The following is a 24,108-nucleotide window of genomic DNA, read 5'->3' as shown; positions in this document are numbered from 1 at the left end:
TAGTACCCTTCTCTGACCCTGGCACAGCTTCTGTGCAGAGCTGGGTCCACGGTGTCATGTCAGAGCAGCCTGACATTTGCTTTACCTTGTAATAGCTGTAAATGGCCACAAAGGGTTGATATTGCAGCCAGAGTTTAACATGGTGCACAGGCACACCAGCCATGTCCCAGTATTGCCATCCCTGAGCATTCAAAAATGAGATTTAAAAAAAACAAACCAGTCACCTTCTTGTAACTGTATCAGAGGGGTAGCCGTGTTAGTCTGGATATGTAAAAAGCGACAGAGTCCTGTGGTACCTTATAAACTAACAGACATATTGGAGCATGAGCTTTTGTGGGTGAATACCCACTTCATCAGATGCATGCAGGGGTGAAAGTAACTTACAGGACTTACTGGTACTGCTGGAGTCCTGAGGGGGTGTGGCCTCATCTGGAAGAGGCAGGGCCTCTTGAGATTTAAAGGCCCTGGGGCACCAGCTGTGGCTGGGAGCCCCAGGGCCTTTAAATCAACCGTGGGCTCCCAACTGCAGAGGTGGCTGGGAGCCACTGGGGCTCAGGGGCAAATTAAAGGGCCTGGGGCTCGGCCGCCGCAGAGCTCCGGGCCCTTTAAATCCCCACCGCAGCTCCGGCAGCCAAGCTCGGGCGTGGATTTAAAGGGCCCGGAGCTCCCACCGCTGCAGGGAGCCCCAAGCCCTTTAAATCCCAGCCCCGGCCTGGCCACCAAGCTGCGGGCAGGATTTAAAGGGCTCTGGGCTGCCCGCCGCAGCGGGGAGCTCTGAGCCCTTTAAATCCCAGCCCCGGCCTGGCCACCGAGCTGCGGGCAGGATTTAAAGGGCTCTGGGCTGCCCGCCACAGCGGGGAGCTCTGAGCCCTTTAAATCCCGGCCCCAGCCTGGCCGCCGAGCCACGGGTGGGATTTAAAGGGCTCTAAGATCCGGGGAGCTCCGAGCCCTTTAAATTCCTGCTGCGGAAGCCGGTGCGGTCTGGCACGGCATACTGGCTCCTGTACCGTACCGGCTTACTTTCACCTCTGGACGCATGCCATTCTTGTAATTGTTGCTCTTCGAGTGCTTGTTCATGTCCATTCCAATCAGGTGTGTGCGTGCGCATGGGCATGGTAGCCGGAAGATTTTTCCCATAGCAGCATCTGTCAGGTCAGTACAGGAGCCTCCTGGAGTTGCGTCTTCATGGCGCCAAGACATCTGTAAGGTACCAACTATCCAGCATTTCTGGAAAATTATTTGCATATTAGAAACTTCTGTCAGTTTCTGCCATAGTGATCAACAGTGAAATGTAGGCAACCAGGGGCTCCCGAATTTGGATCTGATCACATTTGTCACACCCTGCAGTCTTCGTTACAAATGCCATTGTACAAAGTTTTAATCTATTTCATGTGGTGGGATTAGAATAATGCTACACCCAGTTTTGGAGAAAAATGAATATAACAAATGTGACTTGTTGAAAAGCACTTGCCTCTGTTTTTATAACCCCGATATATTTTATTTTCTCAGCAATGCAATTGGTCCTCTGGTAGCTCTCTGGCTTATATATGAACAAGGAGGTGTAATGCAAGACGCTGTGACTCCTGTCTGGCTGCTGTTTTATGGAGGTGTTGGGATCTGTGTAGGTCTCTGGGTCTGGGGTAGAAGAGTTATCCAGACAATGGGGAAAGACCTCACACCAATCACACCTTCGAGGTATGTACAGGATTACTAATTTGATTGCCTGAATTTCTAATAGGATCTAGTTTGAGAAATTGCTGCTGTAGTTTTGCTTTTAATTGTGTAGACTGCTGGGTTTGCTTTCGATTTGATTCTAATGGTAACTTGTTTGACCTCCTACTTTGTTAAAAAAATCCCTGTAAATGAATGTGGTATGAGTTTGAATTGTAGAGGTCTAGTTGACAAAAGTATTCTACTGCTGTCCTAATTAGCATGTGAAACTATGACATTTGGAAATGACAAAAATTAGCTTTCCCCATGTGCTTCATAACATTAAAAATATGAATCTGACTCTTATTTTTGCTTTAAATGCATACTAGACCTCTGCTGCCACTAACCTAATGACTAATTAAGCATGATTCACTGGACTGTAGAGTAGTAAAACAGCCTGAAGCAGTGAGCTGAGCAACTAGTTTAATGCAGATAACTAGTGTGTATTGTTTCCATTATTCAGTAGTCCATTGTTCTCCTAATGTAATTCTATGACCAAATCAGCTGGAGGTAAACAGTTGAAGAAGATACTGGTAAGACTTTGGCACACTGCATGGTGTCAGTCCAAACTGATACAAAGAGTGACTGTGAAGTGTTTTCTTATGCTTCCTGCAGTGGATTCACTATTGAGTTGGCTTCGGCGTTCACAGTTGTGGTAGCTTCCAATGTTGGACTTCCTGTCAGTACTACACACTGCAAGGTATGCTTTTGCCATGTGACTGCAGTCATGGCAGTCTGGACTGTACATCTTTAAGTTTGCTGCTCAGGTCGCTGTACAATGGCATGATTCAATGCAGGGAAAAGCTGAAATAGTTCTCTTCTGCAAGGCAAAATCAAATGTATGAGGCATGGCCCAGTTCTGTTCTGTCAAAAACAAACAAAGATATTTACATCGATGGAGAACTGGAAATGTTCACTGTAAAAAATACATTTTTGATTTTCAGATTGAAAATCAATTGTAACTGGGGCATAGGAGCATACGGGCTTTGAACTCGATAGGCTCCACCCAAAGTAACCCTTCACAAATACGTCATCCACAGCTCTAAAGAGAGAATGATCACAAGCAAAATTAAACAGTTCCATAGTATGTTGGGAATAGAAGCAGAGGATTTGCTTTTCTTTGATCATGCCATTTGAGCCTAGATCTGTAGCATTCCTCAGTGTTCAGAGGCTATGACACCTTCCATCGTTCATACTTCACTGTCTTGATAAGTGCATGGCATGGGATTTCCTTCATGTAACTCTTATACTACAACATTTCCATCTATCTTTTTTATTTCTTCACAGTGGATTTTGCATTGAAGTAATGTGTGCGCTAACGGTACTTGTAGCCTCAAATGTGGGTATTCCAATAAGCTCCACTCATTGCAAGGTATTGGAGTTTGCAGTGATAATATCAATCTAGAACAGTCAAATTCTGAGAAATGCTGATTGTTGCATTTTGCCTTCATTATGTTTTGCACCAAATAGATTTTGATGACAACAAACAAACAAAGATTACATTCAAAAGAACTACACAGATGCAAAGTTAAGACTGAGCAATTGCACAAAAGGGTGGAAAGTTTAAGGTTCTTACCATGTTAATTTGGCCAGTGTGAATCTGACCAGTTTACTGTTCACAATGTTACATGTATACCTTATTGTAGACTTCGGTAGTCAAGTTAACATATGTTTAGCGGCCTTATGTTGAGCATCCTCAATAAAGCACGGAGCATATGCACCATGTAGTGTTCAGACAGTTAGCTTAAATTGATAATTATGGCAAGTAGAAATGCAACATTCCTATTCTGTGAGAAGCTCTGAAATTTAAAAGGAAAAAATCTTTAGTTTTGCAACAGCCAGACCCCTGTCCCTGTGGAGAGATCCAGGAGGGCACAGAGTCCCTGTGGCTTTAGTCACTAACCCCAAAACGTTTGGTACCTTTCGGCTGTTGCAAGGTATAATAATAATTGTGAGCCAAGCAGGTTCCATCCCCAAGGAGCCAGTTGTAGCAGCAGAGCCTGGAGTTTTCGATTTTGGCCATTGTTTCGCATGCCAGAAAGTTACTCTGGAACCAGGCGTTTAGTCGAGTTAGCCTGTATTTCTTCTAACCCATGAAGCCGGCGATTTAACACACAGGCGCTTCTGAATAGCTTGTGCTGCACGTGACAGGCAGATTTGATGAGCTTGTCTATGCGCTGAAATAACAATGGAAAATGGGTGTTATAAACATCCTCTGCACAGAAGTGTGTATTTTAGCAGGCACCACTGTTGAATGCAGAAGTACTTGTTCTATACATCTGTAGTTAAACAGAGCATATGAAGGCAAACTGCACTGATTTGAAACCAATCTGAAAGTAGCTGTCATCGAATATCTACAAATCATTTTTTGTTTTTCTCTTTTGAAGTTTTAACTGCTTTCCTAATCTTTAATTCATCAAAATCATTATTAATAAACTAAACTTCCATAGTGTTTAGAGCTGGATTTACCAATGCCGTCATTGCTGATATCTTTTTAAATTCCAAGAAAAACCAAAAATTACATCTTGCTTACACACTAAACCAGCCTGAAATTTGATACGGTGACCTTACACAATAGCTTGGAAATACAAGCTGATACAAAAATTGTGTGAAATGTATAATATACGTAGGACTTCTGATTGTAAGTTTGAACTGATAATACACCCCAATGTCAAAAACAGACAGACAAAACACCTGGTTTTTATCCAGTAAACACCAGACATGTTTACTTGTGTCTAAGAGCTTGTTTGCACAGAGCACTAATGCAGACTGCGGTGGTGTGATTTCTAAAGTGCACTAATACGTTGCACATTAATTGGGCCGTGTAGGCCCTGCTGGTGCGCACTAAAGGTTCACTAGAGTGCTGTAACATAGTGCTGTTTGAGAGAGTTCTACATTAAAGTGTGCTAGGGAACATTACAAATATTACTCATTACGATATTTACAGAGAGCCTTGAAAGACCCTGATTTTTGGACACAGAAGTGTAGGACCGGAAGGGACTTCAGTAGATCAACCAGCCCTGTGCACTCCAGACAGGACTAGTAATAACTAGACCTTTCCTGGCAGATGTCTGTCTAACCTGTTCTTGAAAACCTCCAATCCTGGATTCCACAACCTCCCTAGGCAATTTATTCCAGTGCTTAACCACTCTGACAGTTAGGAAGTTTTTCCCAATGTCCAACTTAAACCTCCCTTGCTGCAATTTAAGCCCATTGCTTCTTGTCCTGTCCTCAGAGGTTAAGGAGAACAATTTTTCTCCCTCCTCCTTGTAACAATCTTTTATGTACTTAAGTGTCATCATGTCCCCTCTCGGTTTTCTCTTCTCCAGATTAAACAAACCCAATTTTTTTCAATCTTCCCTCATAGGTCACGTTTTCTAGACCTTTAAATCATTTTTGTTGCTCTTTTCTGGACTTCCTCCAATTTGTCCACATCTTTCCTGAAATGTGGCACCCAGAACTGGACACAATACTCCAGCTTAGTCCGTATCAGTGTGGAGTAGAGCGGAAGAATTACTTCTGGTGTCTTGCTTACAACACTGCTGCTAATACATCCCAAAATGATGTTTGCTTTTTTTTTTTTTTTTGCAACAGTGATATATTCTTGACTCATATTTAGCTTGTGGTCCACTGTAACCCACAAATCTCTTTCTGCAGTACTCCTTCCTAGGCAGTCATTTCCCATTTTGTATGGGTGCAATTGATTGTTCCTACCTAAGTGGAATACTTTACATTTGTCCTTATTGAATTTCATCCTATTAACTTCAGACAATTTCTCCAGTTTGTCCAGATCATTTTGAATTTTAATGCTATCCTTCAAAACACTTTGCTATCCCCTCCCAACTTGGTACCGTCCGCAGACTTTATAAATATACTCACTATACCATTATCTACATCATTTATAAAGATACTGAACAGACCCAGAGCCAGAACTGATCCCTGTAGGACCCCATTCAGTATGCCCTTCCAGCTTGTCATGAATAGTTAGTAAAGGGTTAAAGTATAATACCTGGTGGGCACCTGACCTGAGGACCAATCAGGGAAGAGAATTTGAAACTCCTAGGAGGGAACTTTTCCCTCTGTTTGGGGGGGTCTTTGTCTTTAGCCGTCTGGAGTTACTAGAGTCCAGATGTTTTAATCAAGTCTACAAGTTTCCACCTTTCTGAACTAAGTTCTTCTAGTCAAGATAGTGAGTATTAGAAAGATACGTTGTGTCCTCACCTAATAATCCTATGCTTGCAATTCTGTGTGTTTGTTATTGATTATTCTTATTCTGCTGTGTTGTTGTACTGAGAAAGAGAGAGGATTCTCTCCAGAACTTAGCAAGGTTATACCCTATGAGTGTCCAGCTTGGGCTCATAGAGATTCTGTATTTTCTTGTTTTTCTTTTAATAAATTCTTTCTATAAAGACTTGATTAAATCCCTTCCACTGTGGATAGGGGGAGGGGCGAAGACACTCTCTCGGTGGTGAGACAGGCTTATCTCCGGGCAGAGAAGGGAGGGGGGAGAGGGTTCCTCCTGGGTTTGATTCAAACAGTTGAATCAGGTATCTCTTTCCAGTGGCTAGGAGAGAGAGAGGGGGGGAGGTTTCCCTCCGATGAGTGGATCTGTATTTCCCCAGGGAACGTCTCTGGAAAGGGGAGTGGGAGGGGGAATATAGGGGTGTCTCGGCCCACGTAATCGACCGAGTGGTGGCAGCCTGAAGGAGACCTACCCTAAGGATTTTGGGGTGGGGGAAGACATGCTGGTCCTCACTTTGAAACCCCCCAGCTTCAAGTGAGGGTAGACCCATGACATGGTGGCAGCGGAGTTCGAACCCATTGTTCGAAGGAGTTTTTTCAGCTGGGCTACGCTGAAGGAGCTCTTTTCTTTCTTGTTGCTTGGACAGGCAGCTTGAGGAAAAGGTGGTTTTGAAGCAGGTTCAGGGTTAGAAGATTTTCAGTTTCTTCCAGGGCTTTCTGTTACAAAGCCCTGTGGAGTGCTGTTTTCGTCCATTGTGAGAGGAGATATCACTCAGGATTCCTGAGGTGGGGGCAAGTGCACAACAAACCACATCCCCAACCACCAGGAAAAACAGGGTTGGGGGGGGGGAGAGATAAACCCTCCAGCCAGGTTTTTTTTTCTCCCTGTGTTGAGAACACAGATCTCTGAGGAAATAGACCAGATTTTTCTCAGGGGTATTGTTAGCAGCAGCCTTTCAGCTGGGCTGCTGAGTACAGCTACTCAGAGCAGAGTGGGACAGAGAATATTTTTTACTCTTTCCTCTTTCTCAGTACAAACCAGTAACATTACACAAACCACAATTTGCTATACAAAGGATTGATTTCTCTTTCTTTACTCAAGTTATCATAGGCAGGGTAGGGACTGTCAAGCAACACAAACAGTTCACTGACTGCAGAGGGGTGTGGCCAGCACCTGAAGGCACAGACATGACTGACTCAAAGACCGAACTGGAAATTGCTCAAGTAAATTTAAAAATCCTACAGGCACAAAAAGAGAAGGAGGAAGCTGCCCATCAGAGAGAGATGGAAAAACTAGAAGCTAACCAGAAAGCCAAAGAGGCAGAACACAGGCGGGCAATGGCAGCCAAAGAGGCTGACCGGGCAGCAAAGAGTTAGAGCTACGAATCCAGACACAGGCTTTGGAATTAGAAAAAGCTAAACAGCAAACTCCACCCAATCCAATCCCTCTTCAACCTACTGATCAACCTTCTCGGAGAAAATTTCCCGCCTACAGGGCAGGGGATGATGTTGAGGCCTTTTTAGAAAACTTTGAGAGGGCCTGTATTGGATACCATCTTCCTAAAGATCAATACATGCTGGAGCTGAGGTCACAGCTCAGCGGACAATTATCCCTGGTGGCAGCTGAAATGCCTCTGGGCCAAATGAACGACTTTCAACTATTCCTAACCAAGGCCAGACTCAGAATGGGCATCACCCCTGATCACGCCCGTCAGCGTTTCAGAAACCAGAAATGGACACCGGAGGAGTCATTTCCAAAACACGCCTCCTACATTGAAAGACATTTTTCTTCCTGGTTAGCAGGAGCCAATGTTCAAACCATGGACGAGCTAACCCTCCTGATGATGATGGAGCAGTTCTTGGATGGTGTTCCGGAGAACATTAGACGCTACATACAAGATGGTAAACCAAAATCTCTCACTGAGGCAGGGAGATTGGAGCCAGATGGATGGCATCGGTAGACAACACAGCTACGGCCAAAGGAGCGAATCACACAAGGTAGCCACCGAGACTAAACCTTACCATCGAGGGCCAATCAAGCCCACACCTACAACCCAAGCACAGTCACACCCTACTTCTTCTTCTACCTCACCAGTTTCCAGTAAACCAACACAACCCCGTGACCCATCAAGTGGGCGATGTTTTGGATGCAATGAACTGGGGCATATCAAAGCCAAATGCCGAAGAACCTGAACCGGGTCCAACTCCTTGCACCTGCACACCAAGGAAACCCGAATTAGATATATCTCAAATACCCGTATGCTTTAGGGAAACTTTGAGAGTGGACGAAAGGAAGTTATCGCATGGAGAGACACTGCAGCACATATGTCAGCTATCCACGAACCTTCGTGGACCCCAAATTCATCAACCCGAAAAGCACAGTGACTGTTCGACCCTTCATGTCAAAACCTGTGACATTACCTTCCGCAGTTACCTGTCCAGTACAAGGGCTGGTCAGGGGCGTGGACTTTGCTGTCTATGACAATTATTCTGTCCCCATGATTCTGGGCAACCACTTAGCCCATCACGTTGAGCCGCCAGAAACAGAGGGAGTGGTTACACGCAGCCAAGCCAGACGAGCTGCTGCAGCCATCCCTGTCCCTGAGCCATCCACCAAGACCCCGTCTGTGTTAACAGGGACCCAGACAGAGGTGGTGGAACCGGATCCCATGACAACACCTACAGCAGCCATACTACATCCAGTCCCAGAACCGGAACTGGAAGAGCAACCAGCGGCAGTACCAGCGCCAGCACCGACGCCAGCGCTTACAACTCCACCGCCGGGGCAAAACTGGCAGAAGCAGCAGACAACCCTACCCAAGAGGCTCAGCGCCTGAAATGACACTTTGTGCACCAGCGGGCGCGGTTGGAACAACCTCATCACCTACATCGCTTCCACAGGAACTGGTGTCTCCGCCTCAAGGGAACAGTTCCAAGCAGAGCAGGAAGCGATGACAGCCTCAAGAAAGCATGGGCGGCGCGCAGCAACCGCCTCTCAGCTCCACTAACCGATCCCGGTTTGTGGTGGACCAAGGACTTTATACAAGGAAAGTCTTTATGGTGGACACCAGGAGGGCTGGCATCCTCAAAAGCGGTTGCTAGTTCAAAGCTCTTAAGCTTAGCCCATGATCATCCCAGTGGCCATGCTGGGGTGAACCAAGCAAAGACAGGTTGGGAAGGTCCTTCGACTGGGAGGATGGGCAAGGACATTGCCAAGTATGTCGGTCTTGTGAGGTATGCCAAAAGGTAGAAACCTCAAGACCAGGTCAAGGCCCTCTCCAGCCACTTCCCATAATTGAGGTCCCATTTCAGCGAGTAGCTGTGGATATTATGGGTCCTTTCCCAAAAAGACCCCCAGAGGAAAGCAGTACATACTGACTTTTGTGGACTTTGCTACCAGATGGCCGGAAGCAGTAGCTCTAGGCAACACCAGGGCTAACACTGTGTGCCAGGCCTTAACTGACATTTTTACCAGGGTGGGTTGGCCCTCTGAAATTCTTACAGATTCGGGAACAAATTTCCTATCAGGGACCATGAAAGACCTGTGGGAAACTCATGGGGTGCATCACTTGGTTGCCACCACCATCACCAAACTAATGGCCTAGTGGAAAGGTTCAATGGAACTTTGGGGGCCATGATCCATAAATTCGTCAATGAACACTCCAATAATTGGGATCTAGTGTTACAACAGTTGCTGTTTGCCTACAGGGCTGTTCCACATCCCAGTTTAGGATTCTCACCATTCGAGCTGGTGTATGGCCATGAGGTTAAGGGGCCATTACAGCTGGTAAAACAGCAATGGGAGGGGTTTACACCTTCCCCAGGGACTAACATTCTGGACTTTGTAAACAACCTTCAAAACACCCTCCGAGACTCTTGGGCCCTTGCTCGAGAGAGCTTAAAGGATGCTCAAGCGGAGCAAAGGTCTGGTATGATAGACACACCAGAGGCGTTCCTTCAAGGTAGGAGACCAGGTCATGGTCTTGAAGGCGCAACAGGCCCATAAGATGGAAGCATCCTGGGAAGGACCATACGTGGTCCAGGAGCGCCTGGGAGCTGTTAACTACCTCATAACATTCCCTGATTCCTCTTTAAAGCCTAAAGTGTTTCATGTTAACTCTCTAAAGCCCTTTTATCCCAGAGAATTACAGGTCTGTCACTTTACAGTTCAGGAAGGAGATGACACCGAGTGGCCTGAAGGTGTCTACTACGAAGGTAAAAGAAATGGTGGTGTGGAAGAGGTGACCCTCTCCTCAACCCTGCAACGTCTGCAGCGGCAACAGATCAAGGAGCTGTGCACTCTCTTCGCGCCCTTGTTCTCAGCCAACCCAGGACGGACTGAGCAAACCTGCCACTCCATTGACACAGGTAATGCTCACCCGATTAGGACCCCACCCTACCGGGTGTCACCTCATGCCAAAGTTGCTATTAAACAGGAGATTGACAACATGTTGGAGATGGGTATCATCCGCCCTTCTACCAGTGCATGGGCATCTCCAGTGGTTCTGGTTCCCAAACCAGATGGGAAATACGCTTTGCGTGGACTACCGTAAGCTAAATGCTGTAACTCGTCCAGACAACTATCCAATGCCACGCACTGATGAGCTATTGGAAAAGTTGGGACGTGCCCAGTTCATCTCTACCATTGACTTAACCAAGGGGTACTGGCAAGTACCACTAGATGAACCCGCCAGGGAAAAATCTGCCTTCATCACCCATGCAGGGGTGTATGAGTTTAATGTGCTTCCATTCGGATTACGGAATGCACCTGCCACCTTCAAAGGCTGGTGGATGGTCTACTAGCGGGATTGGGAGACTGTGCAGTTGCATACCTCGATGATGTGGCCATTTTTTCTGATTCATGGCGAACACCTAGAACATTTGAAAATGGTTTTGAGCGCATCAAGCAGGCAGGACTTACTGTCAAGGCCAAAAAGTGTCAAATAGGCCAAAACAGAGTGACTTACCTAGGACACCAGGTGGGTCAAGGAACCATCAACCCCCTACAGGCCAAGGTTGAGGCTATCCAACAGTGGCCTGTCCCAAGGTCAAAGCAGGTCCAATCCTTCTTAGGTTTGGCCGGATATTACAGGCGATTTGTACCACACTACAGCCAAATCGCTGCCCCACTAACTGATCTGACCAGGAAAACCCAGCCAAATGCAGTTAAGTGGACTGATGAGTGTCAGAAAGCCTTTACCCAGCGGACCCTGTCTTAGGGCCCCAGACTTTGACAAACCCTTCCTAGTTACCACCGATGCATCTGAACGTGGGGTAGGAGCGGTACTCATGCAGGAAGGACCGGATCACAACTTCCATCCTGTCGTATTTCTCAGCAAGAAACTGTCTGAGAGGGAAAGCCACTGGTCCATCAGTGAAAAAGAATGTTACGCCATTGTATATGCCCTGGAAAAGCTACGCCCATACGTTTGGGGCCGGCAGTTCCAGCTACAAACTGACCATGCTGCGCTAAAGTGGCTTCACACCAACAAGGAAACAACAAGAAACTTCTCCGCTGGAGCTTAGCTCTCCAAGACTTTGACTTTGACATTCAACACATTTCAGGAGCTTCCAACAAAGTTGCTGATGCACTCTCTCGTGAAAGTTTCCCAGAATCAAGTGGCTAAAAACTTTTCTTAAAATGTTTTCATGCTTAGTAGTCGATGTAATAGTGCATGTGTTTTATTACTCTGGTTGTTTTACAGTTCTAGGAGGAAATCGCCAGTGGATCCCACTGTGACGATTTGGGGCGTGTCATGAATAGTTAGTAAAGGGTTAAAGTATAATACCTGGTGGGCACCTGACCTGAGGACCAATCAGGAAGAGAATTTGAAACTCCTAGGAGGAACTTTTCCCTCTGTTTGGGGGGGTCTTTGTCTTTAGCCGTCTGGAGTTACTAGAGTCCAGATGTTTTAATCAAGTCTACAAGTTTCCACCTTTCTGAACTAAGTTCTTCTAGTCAAGATAGTGAGTATTAGAAAGATACGTTGTGTCCTCACCTAATAATCCTATGCTTGCAATTCTGTGTGTTTGTTATTGATTATTCTTATTCTGCTGTGTTGTTGTACTGAGAAAGAGAGAGGATTCTCTCCAGAACTTGTTATACCCTATGAGTGTCCAGCTTGGGCTCATAGAGATTCTGTATTTTCTTGTTTTTCTTTTAATAAATTCTTTCTATAAAGACTTGATTAAATCCCTTCCACTGTGGATAGGGGGAGGGGCGAAGACACTCTCTCGGTGGTGAGACAGGCTTATCTCCGGGCAGAGAAGGGAGGGGGGAGAGGGTTCCTCCTGGGTTTGATTCAAACAGTTGAATCAGGTATCTCTTTCCAGTGGCTAGGAGAGAGAGAGGGGGGGAGGTTTCCCTCCGATGAGTGGATCTGTATTTCCCCAGGGAACGTCTATGGAAAGGGGAGTGGGGGGAATATAGTGTCTAGTGGTGGCAGCCTGAAGGAGACCTACCCTAAGGATTTTGGGGTGGGGGAAGACATGCTGGTCCTCACTTTGAAACCCCCCAGCTTCAAGTGAGGGTAGACCCATGACAACCCATGACACAGCTTAACTATGAATCACTGATAACTACTCTCTGGAAATAGATTCCCAAGCAGTTATGCACCCATCTTATAGTACTCCATCTAGATTGTATTTCCCTAGTTTGTTTCTGAGAGAGTCTTGAGAGAATATCAAAAGCCTCATTAAAGTCAAGATATGCCACATCTACCACTTCCCCCCCCATCCACAAGGCTTGTTACCCTGTCAAACAAAGCAGTTAGGGTGGTTTGACATGATTTGTTCTTGACAAATTCATTCTGACTGTTGCTTATCACCTTGTTACTTTCCAGGGGTTTGCGAATTGATGTGCATGGTTATCTGCGCTATTGTATCTCTGGGTACTGAAGTTAAAATGACTGGTTTATAATCCCCCAGGTTATCCTTATTCTCCTTTTTATAGATGGGCATTATTTGCCCTCTTCCTGTCCTCTAGAATCTCTCCTGTCTTCCATGAGTTTTCAAAGATAATTGCTAATGGGTCAGATATCTCCTCAGTCAGCTCCTTGAGTATTCTAGGATGTATTTCATCTGGCCTGCTGAACTGAAGACATCTGACTTGTCTAAGTAATTTTTAACTTGTTCTTTCTCTATTATAGCCTCAGATCCTACCTCATCACTGGTGTTCACTATGTTAGATGTCCAATCACCACTAAACCTTTTGGTGAAAACAAACAAAAAAGTCATTTAGCACTTCTACCATTTACATATTTTCTGTTATTGTCTTTTCCCCCTCATTGAGTAATGGGCCTACCCTGTCCTTGGTCTTCCTCTTGCTTGTATATGTTCAATGTTTTTTTGTTACCTTTTATGTCTCTAGCTAGTTTAATTTCATTTTGTCCCTACATGATTGTGTTGGGGTTTTTTTATATTCATCCTTTGTAATTTAACCTAGTTTCCACTTTTTAGGGCTCTTTTTTGAGTTTCAGATCACTGAAGATCTCCTGGTTAAGCCATGGTGGTCTTTTGCCATACCTCCTATCTTTCCTACACAGTGAGATAGTTTGCTCTTGTGCCGTTAATAACGTCTCTTTGAAAAAAACTGCCAACTCTCTTGAACTGTTTTTCCCCTTAGTCTTGCTTACCATGGGATCTTACCTACCAACTCCCTGAATTTGCTAAAGTCTGCCTTCTTGAAATCCATTATCTTTATTCTGCTGTTTTCCCTCCTACCCCATTCTGCAGAATCATGAATTCTATCATTTTACGATCATTTTTACTCAAGCTGCCTTCCACTTTCAAATTCTCAACCAGTTTCTCCCTAGTTGTCAAAATCACATCTAGAACAGCCTCTCCCCTAGTTGTTTTCTTCACCTTCTGAAACAAAAAATAGTCTCCAGTATGTTCTAAGAACTTGTTGGATAAATCTGTGCTCTGCTGCGTTATTTTCCCAGCAGAAGTCTGGTTGAAGTCCCCCATCACCACCAAGTCCTGTCCTTTGGACGATTTTGTTAGTTGCTCAAAAAAAAGCCTCGTGCACTTCTTGTTTCTGGTTAGCTGATCTATAATAGACCCTTGCCGTGACATCAGCCTTGTTTTTTACCCCTTTTATCCTTATCCAGAGACTTTCAACAAGTTTGTCTCCTATTTCCATCTCATCCTCAGTGCACATGTATATAGCTCTGATTTGCAAGGCAACAACTCCTCTCTTTTCCTTGCCTCTCCTTTCCAAGCAAGCAAACATCTACATAAACTCAAAATTGCTATAAATAACCTTCCAAAAAGAAGCCCTAAATGTATCATTAAGGAGCCAAGCATCACAATCCTTTCTAGACACCGTTTTCTTTGGACTAAGGGGCTATTCAGAAATCTGCTGTTGTTGCATTTCTCTTTATTTAGGCTGGTTGCCGCATCTCCTCTAGGCAACTGCAAACCATCTGGAGCCATCTACAGTAGTTGCTAGCCCCAGACTAGCATATCAGTGACTGATGGGTTGATTCAGATTAAATGTTACATAGCTAATAAGTTTCTCTTCGAACGGGTTTTTATACTCTCATGATCTCATTAGGTGAAATCTTCTCTTAACTTACTCCCACAGGGAAAGTGTCTCTCTTCACCCTCTCCTAAAACACCTTGCTCCACCCGATGTCTCTAAACCTCTTTAAATGCAGGGAAGTTTTTATTTAAAAAAATTAATGTGGTTCAGTCTAGTTCAGGCAAAGATGCCATTTAGGACCAAATCCAGCTCCGCTTTGCACTCAATGGAAAGATTCCTGTTGAGAACAGTGCAACTGGGATTGGGGCCTTCCCTTTAGGAAGAATTCTCAGCCACCCCTTATCCAACCGCCCTCTGCTCCTTGTCCCCTGACCACACCCTCCCAGGACCACCTGCCCCTAACTTCTCCCTGTCCCCTGACTGCCCTCCTGACCCCATCCACATCCCCACCCCCTGACAGGCTCCCCGGGACTCCCACTCCCAACCCTTCCTGTCGCCCATCCCTTGACTGCCCCCCTAGAACCTCCGCTCCCTTACCCAACCCCGCAGCTCCCCACCCCCTTACCAGCAGCAGGAGCTCGCAGCCGCGACACCCGGCCAGAGCCAGCTGTGCTCCCCATGCTGCCCAGCGGGAACGGCGGGCCAGAGCGCGGCCCGGCTGCAGGGGAGGGGCCGGGAGCTCAGGGGCTGGATGTGGCCCGCGGGCCGTAGTTTGCCCACGTCTGGTCTAAGGCCTCAATGCTGCAGTGAGCCCGACACAGTATGATCCCTATGTCCATGCAGGGCCTATCTAAGTCAACAGGCTCTGGGTGGGTGCAGTGCTCTGCCTATGTAGAGCTCATTGCAGGACTGGGGCCTAAAAAGGCAGAGGCACATAGACCTGCATTGACATAGCAGAGTTAAGTGCCATTTGACTGAGATACCGGAATCTCATGAAGCGGCTTTAAGGTGAGGCATATACTAGGAAAGGCATTTCAGAGTCAGCTGCTGAGGGGGTTTTCTTCATTTTTTTTTTAACCCCAGCAACCTGCAAGAGCTAAATTCCAGCCATCCTTTAACAAAGCATCACTCTTCACTGAAGTCTGCATTATTGTAAGATCTTGGCTACTTACATTGCTGGGTATCAGCTGATTGGCATTGGGTTGGTCATAGAAGTCTCTTAGAGGCTTTTAGATGTTAACCTTGTATCTCCTAACCCTCTTCTCAAACTCCCAAGGTTGGTTCAGTGGTGGCAGTCGGCTGGATACGTTCAAAGAAGGCTGTTGACTGGCGTCTGTTCCGCAACATCTTTCTGGCCTGGTTTGTGACAGTTCCTGTTGCTGGCTTGTTCAGTGCTGGAGTCATGGCGATCTTGATGTATGGGATTCTGCCCTATGTCTGAATTGCCACTTCCCCATGAAACAAGCAGAGTAGCCCAAGCTACTCTCCCATGGCGGGGGAGGAGAGGGAGGAGAAGAGCCCCTATTAACCTGTCCAATGGAAGTGCTAGTCGGCAAGGATTCATCTTCCATATCTAACTTCTTATCTACTGTATATAACAATGTGTCATATTGGTGACATGGTGATATAATGTGGTGCCGTTCTTATATATTAAAGAAATATATGCATATAGTAGGGAATAGTACCTAAGTTATATTATAAGTGGGGTGAAAATATTGCCTAGAATTTAATATTTAGTAAAGTTTGTACATAATGTAACATTTCAGTGGCGATTTTTTTAAACTTTTAAAGAAGAGTATGGATTGGGAAATGTTTCTTGTCTATTTGATATAAGATAAAGCGAGGTACAGGATTGCATAACATGAATTTTTTTAAAGTTAAAAGATACTGGAACAAAACATGTGCATAAGTGCTTTTCGTAAGATAACTTTGTTCATATCAGATTGATCTTTGTGTACAATACTATATGGCAACCGCTTTTGTAAATACTTACAAACAGTAACTTTTTAATGGTGCATTTCCCTTATATATTTTGGATAAGAAAGTTTAGAAAGTACCAAAGAAGCAGGGAAATAGCTTGCTAGAGTTATGTTGTCGTCTACCCGTGTGTGTACCTGTATGTTCCCACTTCTAATTAAAGATTGTTTTCACTAAGCTATCACCAGCAAAGCTGGGATAGTTCTGTTCATGTTTGATTGTAACTAGCAAAAAAAATGTATTTTACAGTTATGCCTGTTCTCGTTATTCTGTATGCTTAATACTACTGTTCATGTGATTAGTCAACTAACTTAATTATGTTTTGAATCTGAAATACACTAAATATTCATCTTCCATCTTCCCCCACTCCTGTCAAATCTGAACCCAGTCCTGCTATCAACCTGAACAGGAGCAAGATCAAGCCTTAAATATCTTCTCCTTCCCTAATAGTTCTCCACCACAGACTCTCAGAGAAATGGGTGGGGGATTCCATGGCCTGTACTCTAAAGTCACACATAGAAATTGAGGAAGGTAGCTAGGTAATAAGCATGCCTGGCACTTGGGGATTAGAAAGTAATGAATAATAATGGGCCCTGCCCCATGAATGAATTGCTTTCAGGAGTACAGTTGTGTAATTGAGGCTGTCGGATCAGCCTGTGTTTGGATACTAACAAACACTGTAGGGCCAGGTTCGCATGTTGAGTAGTTCCCTCCTCCCTCCCTGTGTTCTTCAGTGGAATAAGATGCTGCTCGTTGTGACTAAGGGCAGGTGTGACTGCAGCACAGGCAGACATGCCTGAACCAGCATGGCTAACAATAGCAGTGCGGATGTGGTGTGTCAGGCCTCAGTGCAGGCTGGGTACAAACTTGCATTCCTAGCCTACCCTGCTGTTTTTAGCCAGACTGCCATGACCCTGTCGATTGTGGTGCAGACATGACCTGTGTGGGGATGAGAGTCTGGCCCTACAGGAACAGAGAGTCTGTGGATACACATGTTTAGGTTGAGATTGTCACAGCAGCGCAGGGGATTACATGGAACAAGCGTGGCTTAAATCTCAGCCTAGGAGTCTTGATGCCATTCAGGCTGAGGTTACTGTTCTGGGGGTGGAAGCCAGTGTTTGGATGGAGATGGGAACCTAGTACTGTTTAAATGCTGCTAAAATTTTGATAGACAAACATTCTTGGTACTCTGTTATGACTTTTTCCATTGGTCATTCATACTAAATTTATAATAAAAAGATAAATAGCCCCTATCATTGTTTGTTTGCCTTGTGAATTTTTTGAATGTTACTCATCTACGTCAGGCATGACTGGAAAAGGCACAAGTGCTAAAGATTTCTTACCGTGGGCAGCTAGAACTTACACTTTGCCTTTGTTCAGATCCTGGTTGGTTTTTGTCCACTTGAGTCCTTGGACAGATTTTGACAGTAGTAGCTCCAATAAAGGAACTCGGAACCGCTACCAACCCCTTCCCTGATTTCTGTTGGTCTGGCAATCCCAGCACCCACCCCCCTCTCCTGAATCACCACAGCCTGGTCCAGCGATGGCTCCTGGCGCAAGTGTCCTGGGCAGATGCATATTAGTGTCCCCTCGATACTGCTGTGTATTCAGCAACTCCTGCCCTGCTGGCTGGTTCAAACAGACAGGGCGCTTCAGGGAAACTCCCCGTCAGTGGAAGCCACAGACATTTCCATCGTGATGGTGTCATGCTTCAAGAGAACTGCTCCTATAATCCCCCTCTGTGGTCCAGCAAGGCCACCCACTCGGCTTCAGGCTCACGGGGCTGTCGAATGGAGACCTGCACCTCAATCCCTTCTGCCCAGGGTATTTCCAGGCTGCACATCCCCTGACTATACAGAGATATCCCAAGCAAGAGCCTCTGCCTAAGCAGGCCTGCTTACTTTGTATTCAGAGACCAAAAGTGCACTTGCCCACCATTGTAAGGTACCACACAGCACTTCCTAGGCAGGCCTATCTTATCCATAAGGTAAAAGCACCGCAGAGAAAACATTAACAATAAAAGAACCTACATGCATGCTAATAGGCTTGCCAGAGCTCACCGCAGATCTCTGGCAGGAACAGGCCTTTAAAACCGCATCCAATGGGTCTCCTTGTGGTTTCCAGTTCACCACAGCTTCAGCTCAGAACTAGCATGGTCTTTATCGGGCCTCAGTAGGCCCAGTCCTTCAGCCACACCTTAGGATTCGGCTACTCCATGGACCAGGTGTTCTGTCCATTTGCTGGATCAGGAAGAAGGCCCTGAGCTATTTATCCCCAAACCCTTTTTATCTATTAGTCCCTGGAGAATCCAGCATGAACTAATCCATGCCCACCCCTCCAGGAGTGGCTTCAAAGGGCTGATCACCGGAGGAATGACATTAGCTTCCCCTGCCTCCTAGCAGAGCTACCTACACAATGGCATGTTTAATGCAATGGACCCCGAAGGGATTAACCCTAATTCAGGAAGGTTTATGTTAATTCCACCAGGTTTGTCCAATGACAGACGGAACAGTGGTTTTTAATGGTCAAACACTGAAATTATATAAAAGCTGTAGAGTTTCGGCCTTGCGGGGTGGGATTTATGGTAGGTGACTGAGTGATAAAACCGCATAATAGCCCCATGCTAAGAATGTAAGACTCAGGGAGGCTGCTGAAAGGTTTCTCAAAGGAGTGGGGGGGGAGTGCTTTGTGGGAGGAGAGAGCACTCTTTTGGCTGGCCTGAACGAGATGTGCTTTCAGAGGGGGTGGCTGTGGTTCTGAATATACATCCACAGCAGGCCTTACATTGACAGGAGCCTCTGCCCCTCCGGATGAGCACACAAGTGGCACCATTCTCACAAAGGGCAGCCTGGAACCCAGGGGGTATCTAGGCACAGAAAGCTAAGAGACCATGTAAAAAAATCTCAGAGTGAGATGGGAGAAGAGCATCCCAGGGGTCAGACAGCCATGGCACCGGAGAGGACTCTGGCAAAAAGAAGTAACCTTCATTAAATGCATTCTTGAGTCAATGTCTCTCTCTCTCTCTCTCTCTCTCTCTCTCTCTCACACACACACACACACACACACACACACACACACACACACACACACACACACACACACACACACACACACACACACACACACACACACACACACACACACACACCCACCCCAGCTGTGCAGGAGGGGGTAGTGTGTGACACACAGCAGCAGCAGGTTACTTGTTTGCTGATCGTGGATAGGCACCCACTACTCTGCTTCCCGCACTGATCAGAAACATGGGGCAAGCACAGTGCTACACACCACAGAGCAAACTGCTACTTTCCCAACAGCCTGGAGTGGTGACTGAATAGCTGGTACAATCAAGTCAGATGCAAAGCTGAACCAAGCAGGTGGCATGTCCTGTGTGAGTCACGTCCTACTCCATCTCTGGGCAAAACTGAGATGGTGCATTGCTTCTGGGAAGGCACATGACAATCCATTTGGGCCGACAGCCACACACATGGATATGTGTCAGGGACAATGAGTCGGGATTCCGGGAACACGCCAGGAGCAGCGGCACCATCACACCAACAAAGCAAGTGACACCATTGCAAAGGCACGTGGAGAAGGAATTCTTGGTCCCCTACATGCAAATGGAACAAGCCCCACAACCATGGAACATCTGAGGCAGAGAATGGGTGGGGCTCTCCCTGTCTGCTCCCCCAACAAAGCAAAGCCTTAGGACCGGGTTTTCTAAGGAGTTCAGTTCCCTGGTAGGCCCCTCCATGAAGCGGCCAGATTTTCAAAAGGGCTCTGCCAGCAGACCAGTGAGAACTGTTGGGCACTGAGCTTTTGAAACTGGCCCTAAAACAAGAGTGCAACAAAAGCTGAGATTTCCAACCTTTTCAGCTAAAAGCTTATGAGAATTTCTTGCAAGAATTTGAGCCCATTAAAGTGAGTGGGGGTGGGTCTGAGAAAGTAGCTAGCGGGTGCAAGGTGTCAGAAGGGAGCTGCAGGGCTAGCAGAATGAGAAAGGAGAGGAATAGAGGATTCCCTACTAGCAGCGGTGCTCATTGCAGTTATGAAACCCCATTACCATGTAGCCTCAGAGATGGTACCAATCGTGGCATTTCCGCAGAGAACACCATTGTTACATATGCCTCTGCTCTTTGCAGGCTAGATCCATCACATGTCACCCTGAGAATGGGGCGTAACGGCATATTGGCCCAGAAAGGAGCATTCCCCAGTTTTACAGGGGAGTCCCCAGGGCTTCCCCAGACTTAGTGGAGGAACTGGGGAGATTTGGAACACACAATGTCCATGAGCATGTGCTGGTCAGGAGAACAGGTAACGGTAACACAAGCAGCTTTGATTGCCAGCCGTGGGAAGCCTCCATCGTCTGTGTAACATTGCAGTTGCTTGTCCGTTTGAGGACCCACTGACTGTGTATCTGACTCGTTATCTCATGCCCATAAGAAGCCCAGTTCCCACAAGTGCCGACTTCTAGACAAAGCAAGTGAGCAGCAGCACCTGCTGAGTGCTTGCAGAAAGCAAAGCCATGAGCCATGCTCAGCAGTTTTAATTCCCATGACTAAGGGCTCACCACTGAAAGCCATCACCCAAGGAGTAAAAATCAGCATAGCTGCTCTCTTTCCTAGGAGGCCTTCCCAATACAGCCAAGCCAGAGGCACAGAAAGGAACAAGGACACCCATTTCAGTCTAATACAATATACTCTTCTTCCCAATGGCAGAAATTCCCCAGAGATGAGCCTTACCCTCATTCTGTTAGAGAAACGGCGTTATCGCTAAACCAGGATTATTTACCAGGGACTCTACATCCCATTAATACCCAAAGCCCACAGGATGATGCTATATTGAATAGCATGAATGTCACCAAGGCACAGGGACATCTGCAACCACTGGGACATCATGGTTGTGACTTGGCTGCACGGCAGAACCACGTAGCAGCAACACCAAGTAAAGGGCTCCGCTTCGCCCCTGCAAGCTAAAGGAGAATTCCCCTCTGGTACGACCAGTACAGGGCCTGGTAAGTTCTCATCCCATCCCCAGGGAGCGGTGGTGCACACCCTCGCAAATCTGTTCTGGTACTTTCAACACGTAACCCTGGCGTTACAAGGATGCCCATAGCTAATGTTCTGGTTCAGGCTGCCTGCCAGTATACTGATGTCTGCTGCAGTTCTGCACCAAAGCTATGTGGTTAAACACTGGGAGAACAAGGACTGTGTGCTCCATACCCAATCCGCAGGAGGCTAGTTCAAAGCCGAACAGGCACCTTTGAAAGTGCTTCCTTCTCCCTGTTTGATCAGTAAAGTCGCACGCCTTTGGCAATGGGCAAGTGGTTTCAAAGAAAGCCTAGTCAACGTTACGTTAAATCGGGTGGGCAAACTTTTTGGCCTGAGAGCCACATCTGGGTGGGGAAATTGCACGCAGGGCCGGGGCGGGGGGTTGGGGTGCGGGAGGGAGTGCAAGGTGTGGGAGGGGTGCGGTGTGCAGGAAGGGGTTCAGGGCAAGGGGTTGAGGCAGAGAAGGGGTGCAGGGTGTATGAGGAGGCTCAGGGAAGGGGGTTGGGGTGCAGGAGGGATGCAGAGTGCAGGAGCGGGCTCAGGGCAGGAGGTTGGGATGCAGGAGAGGTGCGGTGTGTGGCAGGGGGCTCAGGGCAGGGGGCTGGGATGCAGGAGGGGTTTGGGCTCTGGGCTCCAGCCCGTGCCACTTACCTAGAGCAGCAATAAGTAACAGCCTCGGGAGATTCCTGTAACCCCCATGCCCTTTGCCAGTTGGTACTAAAAGGTTCTGGAGTCACACCATTAACCTAAAAGAGTTTTCAGAAACAAATGGGATTTGTTTTTAAGTGTATCAATTTCTAAACCTGGCAAAGAATCCTGGGCCAGACTCTCAGCTGGTGCCAATCGGCCATAGCTCCACCGAAGCCAATGGGCCACCATGACACCCTATATAAACTCAAACAGTAGATTGTTTAAACATGTCACCCTTTGTTCCTGGCCATTCCCAGGAGATTAAGGCCAGGATTCCCGGATGGACTCGGCACATGCAATTGGGCCCAGATTTTCTGAATTGCTCAGCAATGGCTGCCAAGTCCTTTTGAATCTCGGGCCTCGATTATGGGGGCAGAGCACATGAAAACCTCATCCCATGTATCGAAACTAAGCTCTTTTCTCAATCTGCTCTTAGGCCTGTCTGCATTGCCATCGAAATATAATCAATGAACACAGGATGCCAGCAACTGTATAAATAGACAATGCTCCTATCACAACAGCTGAAGCCAGGGTTGCACCAAAATAAACAGTGTTGCACCAAAATAAACAGTGTTGCAAGCCACAGGGGAGCGGTCTGTTTGCTTTTTATTTACTTGTCCCTCTAACACACCTAATCCTGCCACAGGCTTTTTTCCAATACAGTGAGATTTTTCATAGGATATTGTGACACTCACCCAAACTACCCCCCAAAGATCATGCTTTCTGAGGCTCAATAGTACAAGTGTCTTATCACAGCTTCTACCAGATGGATCAAAACGGCTAGGTCAGCGTCCACGGTGCTACGGGAGAAATTTTCCAAAGTTCCTCAGAGATTTAGGAGCATAAGACCCATTGAAAGTCAATGAGATTCATCCTCCTAAATCCCACTGACATTCTGGAAATCTTCCTCTTTATTCATTTAAATCATATATTTTTAAGCAGATTATTTTCTATATCAGGAAGGAAGAAGCTAGGTCCTTACTGCAACATTCTAAGCTCCCTTAAACACTCCTGGACTCTCATTTTTCTGTGCTGAAGTAAAATATAAAATAATTTGTTTTTCACATGTTCCCCATGTTAGTCCCTTCTTCCTCACAAATGGGACATGACACTTTTCATCAGTACATCTCAAAGCACTTTACCAAGGAGGTCAGTATCATTATCCCCGTCTTACAGATGGGGAAACTGAGGCACAGAGCAGTGAAGAGACTTGCTTTGCTCAAGGTCACCCAGCAGGCCAGTAACAGAAGCCAGGAACAGACGCTAATAATTCACCGAAGGGAGGTCTGCAACGTCTCTACCGAGAGCCAGTAGCCCACTGGTCATCATAATCACTGTGCAATGTACGTATGGGCAATATCTAAGGCATTGTGTATCAATTCTAGAAATGATGTTCTCAAAGCCTAAGAGCTGAGACAGGGCACCAGGCAGTGGCATGCCTCAGACAGACTCCTTTCAGGCAGGGGGTCACAGATACTTACATCTCTGTCTGGTCACTGTGTGCCTCACGGCATAGGCCTGTTTGCATCCTGAGTGAAGAGATGGTGAAATCTACACAAAAAGGAATAGATAGGAAAAACAGCCAGCAAGGGGCGTCCTGTTTATGACTAAGGACAGTGGATCCTTCAGATAGGGCTAGGGGTGTAGACACCAGAAATCTTGCCCTGAGGCAGCAAGCTGACAGTGTGACTTCGCTCATGAACAGAAGCTCAGAACCAAGCCGGGCTGTAAAAGACTGCAAGGACTTGGGTGAACAGTGCTCTGTAAGACATGACAGTATCTACACTCAAGTAAGTTGGGTAAGAATGGTGTCCCTAGCCTCTGTTCGTCAGAGGATGGAGATGGATGGCAGGAGAGAGATCATTTGATCATTGCCTGTTAGGTTCACTCCCTCAGGGGCACCTGGCATTGGCCACTGTCGGTAGACAGATACTGGGCTAGATGGACCTTTGGTCTGACCCGGTACGGCCTTTCTTATGTTCTTATGTTCTTAAGTCTAGGGTCTAGAATGCCTGT

The 24,108-nt window shown here is 46.5% G+C and overlaps 1 protein-coding gene and 1 long non-coding RNA gene across 8 annotated transcripts in view; one reads left to right on the top strand and one right to left on the bottom strand.

The window, feature by feature from the left end:
- The window catches only part of SLC20A2 (solute carrier family 20 member 2), an 81,354-nt gene extending 63,755 nt beyond the window's left edge, over positions 1-17,599 (top strand). For all 7 annotated transcript variants that reach the window (XM_039539817.1, XM_039539814.1, XM_039539820.1 and 4 more), the window contains 3 exons: positions 1,510-1,695; positions 2,326-2,410; positions 15,654-17,599. In XM_039539817.1, the coding sequence (XP_039395751.1) occupies positions 1,510-1,695; positions 2,326-2,410; positions 15,654-15,818 (436 nt within the window). In that variant the 3' untranslated portion in view covers positions 15,819-17,599. The remainder of the gene's footprint in view (positions 1-1,509; positions 1,696-2,325; positions 2,411-15,653) is intronic.
- On the bottom strand, positions 1,689-22,100 carry LOC120405900. Its single transcript, XR_005598971.1, has 4 exons — positions 22,054-22,100; positions 3,631-3,887; positions 3,287-3,509; positions 1,689-2,574 (listed from the first exon to the last, which is right to left on the bottom strand). It is a non-coding gene; the product is annotated as an uncharacterized LOC120405900 (long non-coding RNA).
- Positions 22,101-24,108: the final 2,008 nt, after the last annotated feature.

Source organism: Mauremys reevesii, linkage group 5 (assembly GCF_016161935.1).
Source record: "Mauremys reevesii isolate NIE-2019 linkage group 5, ASM1616193v1, whole genome shotgun sequence".
Taxonomy (NCBI): Eukaryota; Metazoa; Chordata; order Testudines; family Geoemydidae; genus Mauremys; species Mauremys reevesii.
The sequence above is the reverse complement of the archived record's forward strand: the minus strand, read 5'-3'. Positions and strand labels throughout refer to the sequence as shown.